The 6,645-nt window shown below is 37.3% G+C and overlaps 1 protein-coding gene across 1 annotated transcript; it reads right to left on the reverse strand.

The window, feature by feature from the left end:
• Window positions 1–378: 378 nt before the first annotated feature.
• LOC105108194 (E3 ubiquitin-protein ligase COP1-like) lies at window positions 379–5,513 on the reverse strand. Its single transcript, XM_011002400.1, has 14 exons — window positions 5,325–5,513; window positions 4,544–4,612; window positions 4,340–4,414; window positions 4,054–4,212; window positions 3,734–3,916; window positions 3,382–3,539; window positions 3,178–3,243; window positions 2,940–3,018; window positions 2,518–2,673; window positions 2,145–2,243; window positions 1,859–1,963; window positions 1,396–1,575; window positions 1,124–1,234; window positions 379–1,047 (listed from the first exon to the last, which is right to left on the reverse strand). Exons 1-14 carry the CDS (start codon window positions 5,511–5,513, stop codon window positions 880–882), a joined length of 1,797 nt encoding a protein of 598 aa, XP_011000702.1. The 3' UTR covers window positions 379–879.
• Window positions 5,514–6,645: the final 1,132 nt, after the last annotated feature.

The raw sequence follows: 6,645 nt of genomic DNA on the forward strand, positions 1-6,645 counted from the left end.
ACATTTAAAGTTATTAAATCATAATTCTTTTTACAATTTAGTTGTAAATTTTGTGAATCCTGGACTTCTTCTTCACTGCAGGCTGCGTCACTAAGTAGAAGAATTTACCAGGAGATTGGGAGGAATGGACGATAGTGAAATCCCATCAAGGTGGAGTTCACACAGAAAACAGACCTACGAGAGAGGAACAAAAAAGACTAGAAAGAGCAAAGTAAGCCATACTCAACACTCTTTAAGGTTAGGAAGTGCATGAGAGATGGCTTCACGCCAGCTACTACTGTGTGCTGACAGATCTGCACAATCAAGATTGAGTTCTACTAGAAAACTCAGATTTTGGAGAAGCATCTCAAGGTTTGGCCGACTGAGCTGTATTTGATCAACTAGAGGGCTCAGGTCAAGTTTAGTAACATGACCAACACCATTACATCAGACTCCCTCCCAAGAGTAACATTCTGTTTTCAGGTCCCACAATTCACCTTCTGAAAAAAAATAGCCAAGAAATTTTTCTTGCGCGGCAGATTTCTGGTGATCAAGGCATTGGTGGTGGGATTTAGCTTGTGGTGGTGTTGATGATGACGAAGCAAGATTTGTTATCTGGTACAAGGTGAGTAATAAGAAAATCTCTAACGTGCCAACGAAGAACATTGTAGACAAGGAATGGAAGTAATTCAACTCCTTGGTATAAGATCCCATTCGACAAGCGAAATGAAATCACTAGGAAACCCAACATGACTAGAGGCTTCTTCATAGCCTTAACAAAAGACTCAAGAAAATGACTACACCAATATGCATGTTACTTGCCAGTAGCACAGCAAAACTCATTCTTTATCTGGGTATGTACATAGTTAATCTTGAGTAGGATTTGAAGAGTTCAATTATTCAAGCAGCAAGAACAAGCACTTTAATGGTTCCTTGATTATTTGCAGCTAGCATTGTAGGGCTATCACTCTTCCAACACACAGCACTAGTGAAGTATGATCCAGCATCATCGCCACCATTCTCCAAATCTATACTAAATCTATGCGAAGCTGCAGGTTTAGAGATAGCCTGCAATTTTTGTCAAAACTATATTATTAAAGGATTCTGAAGCCAAAGGAACCAGCTTATTCAAATGTTCTCAAACCTTGTGATACACAAACACTTCATTCGTTTCGCTGCCGCAAGCAATGTATTCATTATTCACCGCAAGACCCACAAAGTTTTTCTCATTCGTATGGCCTCTAAATGTACGCAGCTGAAAAATAAAGGATAAGGGTAATTTGGAAGCGCCATGGAAAGAAATCGCAAATGGTACCAAGTATCACAGATGCAATCACAATTCCAGAGAAAGTAATCAAAGTAGTGGTAATATATCAAGGACTGTGTTCTTTTTTCTTGGAACGGGCCATAACTTACTGCTAGATTTTCCTTCACGTCCCATAAGCGCAATGTGCTGTCAGTAGATGCAGAAGCCAGCACGTTACTAGATAGAAATTTCACATATGAAACAGTTTTCCGATGCCCACTAAACACATAAAGTGGTTGGCTAATGTTTCTCAAGTCATAATAGTGAATATGATGATCAGCAGATCCCACCTGTAAGATACCAAGTATCGTTTCTTAAACATGAATCCGTTCAGGATTGATACAAAAACAGGATGCATGCAAAGGCATTATAAAATTTTCTTGCATGCTCTCTGATTAGCAAGAAGAAAGAAGAGTTATATATCTTTGCTTTAATGGAAAATATGATATTGGTGTAACTTTCTTGACCATAGACTCTGAAAGGAAAAAACTCGTGTAAAATTCTCTATATTTTTTGTGTTAGCAAATTTATAAGAAACATGATTCATCTAGCAAGAATCTTACAGAGACATACCGCCACATGAATGCTGGATCCAGGATTATACTTGACAGAACAGACATTTGCTTTCATATCAATGTTGAGAACACTTGACTCTTGCTTTGTGCTCCAAATTTTGACCTATTAAACTCAGAATCGGATCTAAGCATGAATGCATAATGAAACCAATCATCAATTTATAAGCAATGAAAAAAATAGCTCCTGGCTCTGTTCATATTTTGGTAAATGGCTGGATTGAAAGGCTTCTTGATAAAGGGATGGTATCAAATTTTGCCTTATAATTATGGTTATTGCCAAGTACCTTGCAGTCATCGCTCCCAGATACAAGCATTGAAGGTTCATTCTGTGAAAAATCAACACTCCAAGCTCGCTTTTCGTGCTCGTCATACTCCATTATGCTCTGGTGAGAAAAGTGTCTTCGTGAAAATAATTTAACATCTCAGTCAGAAAAATTTAAGGAAATTAAAGTTTATAATTAAGGGACATGAAGGCTGTTTGACCGAGCAAAGCTGAAATCATAAATTTGCATTCCAGCTTTGCAGGCTTCAGGCCTGAAAACAGACACTTTGTGTAAGAAATTGAAGGGTAGGGCTACATCCAGAGTTTCCTGCACTGGTGTCAGTCTGTCATGATCATATAGAACAGAACACCAAAAGTGAAGTATCATGAAGTACCTGGCGAGTTGTTACATCCCACACAGTTACTATCCCCTCATAATCACTGCTAGCAATATGATTTTTCATATACTTGTTCCAGCTCACGCAACTGAGTTTAGATCGCGTGGACATTTCGACAACAGGACAATGCACATCTTCCGGTTCATTCATGACCTAGAAAGAAATGATACAGGCCAAGGCTGATTAGTCAATAGAGAAATGATTGTCATAATGGATACTATTGTAACTTGCTTCGCGATGATCATCAGCCCTGAGTTCTTCGAAAGACTGATAGATTAAGCACAGGAATCAAAACCAATATTCTTAATCATTTGATCAGTGCAATCAATTTGATGAGATGTCTGCTAACGAAGAATTAAGCAGCTAAGGTGCATGATACTTAAGTTGGTAAGATAGTATAACACTCTTCCCACACTTACTTTGGAAAACTCAAAAATCTTAATGCGCCTATAAACTCCAGCAGTAGCAAACAGTTCATCATCACGATCAAATTCTATACTGCAACACAATGTGATTTCATGATGATTAGGATACTTGATTGTAATGACATATAGAAGTTGGAAAGACAACCTGGGAAATGCAAACTTTATGAACAAAGCAAAAAACATATGAAATAAAATGAATCTACTTGAAAATGACCCATCGAGACCAACTAACCTGGACACGATGTTAGCAGAGTGGAAAAGGCCACCTTGTCTAAGTTCAGCGACAACCCTAAATTGACTAACACAACAACCAACAAGAAGTCAGAAGTAACCGAAGCAATTTTCAAATGTAATAAAGTAATGAGCGGCCAAGCTTTTGAAAGAAATTAAAGATTGATTGGAAATAACAATATTCAACATTGAGAAATTCGTCCACCTGCATCGAGTGAAATTGGTTAGCACAGAATGGAAATCCTCAAGGCCTGGATTGTATCCTTCTCTATTTGAAGTATCTGCATCCCTCTTTTCCTCTTTACATGCTTGTCTAACCCAATTTCGACGCTTTTGCAAGTAACATTCTTGCAAAGCATTGAACTGTAGCAAGAGAAGGCAAATGAGAACCTATTTAGCCATTGAATCAGATTGAAAAGTTCGACTACTGCTGCAAGAAATCAAATGATATAACCCCAAGTCTCCAGCAAGACCAGGAGGTTGGAAACAGTGATGCTATCACACAATCACTTAAACAACAAGAGAGTGGCATATATGCAAGTTCAGAAGATCCTTACCTGTGCACGGACCCATTTCTTTTTAGATGCATTTGCTTCTGATTGAGTAAAAAACTTAGAATTTGGATCATCAGCGAACATCCCAAGTTTCAGTGAGAGTCTGTCACTTGCCCTGGATAACTCTATTCTTTTCTTCTCCACAGAATTTATGTCCTCCTCAATGTAGTGGAGATCTGTTTGAATCTGCAAAAGGTACAAATGTCTGTTAATCTGCATACTAATGAAACACTAGTAGGCACTCGAACGGGTTCCAATGGGAAATATGAGACATTAAAACCCAGTATGTCTAAGACACAAACAAACAAACAAAATTCAAGAACCTCATTGAGATCATCAAGCTTTTGCTTGCTGAGGCAATACAAGAAGTCAAGTAAAATTCGCATATTTGTATCTGCTTCCTCTTGCTCCATCTTTCTCTTTTTCTCTGCAAGGAGGGCCATAAGGCCATCTACCACCGCAAATGACACTCCACAACCCTGCATACGAATACCATGAAAGAGTCATTCAAAAATAAAGAGGACATATTAATGCCCATCAATGAATTTATCCAAGTAGGTAATCATTGAATCCAATCAATGAACCATCAAAATGACAATAACAAAGCTGTTGTAATGCCTGGCGAAGATGTTCATAAGGTGATGCAGTCTTGGCTACTTGACGAGCATAAGTTCTCTCCAATAACTACGTCATTCGTTCAATACTTGTATAGCCGTAAACAAGCTTGAACATTATATATGACCACAAAAGCTTTGTTTTGTAAGAAAGAAAGCACCCGAAACACCAGAAAAGATAAGGCAAAGATGAGCAAACCTTATTTAGCAAAACATTAGGAAAGTTATGGTTGTAGGTGAGGTAATGAGCGCAACAAGGACAGTCATTCTTAAATGAGTAGTAATGCACATGCAACAGAAGTGACGTAATCGACTTGAGATAACATGTTATTATGCCCAGTTAAGTGTATCTGTTAATGAAAATTTGTACAGATTATTATATAAATAGTATGACAGATGTATTTATAAGTGGTAGGATAGATTTGTATTTAAAATAAGAACTGGTTTGTTGCTTTCATGTGGTTTCGGTTCTAATATTTAATTGTTTATATAATGATTATTAAAGATTAATTTTAGGATTCATAAGATTAGTTGTAATTTATAAGTGGTAGGATAGATTTGTATTTAGTAGTACTTGCAAATTAATCTAGATATCCATGTTAATTTAAAAAACCAACTTAAAAAATCATAATTTTTAATTTAATTATTGGATAGGTTTAAGGTTTTATGGAAATTCTGGAAGACTATTTTTCTGATAGTAATTCTTACAGCCTTACATAGATATCGGTTCTCTAGACATTTAAATTTTTTTTCCAAACATTCAATTTGGAAAATTTTTGTTTTTTTTCTTCAATTTCATGCATTATTTTAGATTTTATAATTATTTTCTTTGCATTTTTTTCTAATTGAAATAGGATCTCTAGAATTAGAATTTATAAACCTTGACAGACTTCTTGAATATTATTTTTAAAGAGAATAAAATTGTAAATCTAGAGTTATATCTACGGTACTTTTCACTTATCAAATTTTTAATGTTCTACGCAATCTTTAGCTTCCACGGGCATCAAGAAGCTATGTCCACAAGAAGTGACGGAAGCATCCTTAATTATCTGCATGCAAATAGGAAACATATCCTTGTCTAACTCCTCCGTTGGTGGTGGCATTTTGGAGTTAGTTGCCTCGGAATTCACGGTGGGGACTAGTGCCCCGACTGAGCTCTCTCCTCCCATAATGAATAATAGCTAAAATATGCTATCCTTGTCTATCTTTGTTTTCTTTCCTTAAAAAGAAAAAAACCAAATCTTGTGGTGTGAGTGAGTGATGTGAATGTCATCATATATAGGAAGAGTTGGTGAAGGGAGAGCTTGCTGTGGCATTTGGTAGTGGAAGATGGAAGAAGGAAGAAGGGCGGAGAAGGGAGGAAGTCAAGGTGTTTGTTAGCTAGGGAGAGTAAAGAATGTTTGAGTTACGAGGATGGAAACGGCCCACGTTGGGCGGGTGCTTTAGGGTCATTAGATTAGCAATCAAAACGTAGAAAAGTTTATGGCAAAAGGATGTGGCTGGCGCTGCTTCTTTCTTTCCTCTTCTTTTTTTTAAAAAATGTAGTGGCGCATGCTTTTCTTGTCAAGAAAATTAAAACCCACTTGTCTTCCGTCGTGTTTTATATATAAATATATATAGATGGGACATTAAGATTGAACTCTCCCCTTCTGGAAAAGAGTTTCTGATAATGTTTTAATGTCTCTAGTACGGTTTCTGGTGGTAGTTGTCAATTGACCAATTAGATTGTTACTAGCAGACTGCCTGCGTGATGCCACGGGCTCGTCTAAGAATATTTTATTGTCTACGAATATTTCATCCATTTTTGAGAGATGCATGTTGAAGTACTCGAGAAAATTTTGGACATGCCGCATCCTCGTCGGGAACAGGTGCCAAGCACAACCAGCTTTCTGTGTTGGCATTGGCAACGCTCTGTTGAAGATTACCAGACACGTTGTGCCCATTTTAATCGATGACCTCATTCTGGGGATGGAACTACTTAACAGACAGCACACATCTCAAAAAATTTAAATATTCATAGTTCCAGATTAATAATCCAACAAAGATTCATTATAGATGGTTGAAAGGGCTCGGTTTGCTTGGCCCATGGTCATAGAGAAGCTTCAAATGTTCATCGTTCCAGTCAATCCAACAAGGATCCATGAAAAGCACTTGGGCCAGGTTTCTGGATTGAAATTGTGGCTATCACAGGCTATGCCATTTAAGCAGCTAACATAGGACCACATGCATCAAGAATTGCTAGCTCTGTTGTGCAGGAAACACCGTTTCTAAAAATACAATTTTAAGATGGACTAACCAAGC

Source organism: Populus euphratica, unplaced genomic scaffold (genome assembly GCF_000495115.2).
Source record: "Populus euphratica unplaced genomic scaffold, PopEup_1.0 scaffold183.1, whole genome shotgun sequence".
NCBI lineage: Eukaryota > Viridiplantae > Streptophyta > Magnoliopsida > Malpighiales > Salicaceae > Populus > Populus euphratica.

Coding starts and splice junctions, on each gene's coding strand:
- LOC105108194 (XM_011002400.1), bottom strand. CDS start 5,513: ATGGGAGGAGAGAGCTCAGTCGGGGCACTAGTCCCCACCGTGAATTCC. Junction 3,019..3,177: donor TCTGCTAACATCGTGTCCAG/GTTAGTTGGTCT, acceptor ATTGTGTTGCAG/TATAGAATTTGATCGTGATG. Junction 2,674..2,939: donor AGATTTTTGAGTTTTCCAAA/GTAAGTGTGGGA, acceptor ATTTCTTTCTAG/GTCATGAATGAACCGGAAGA.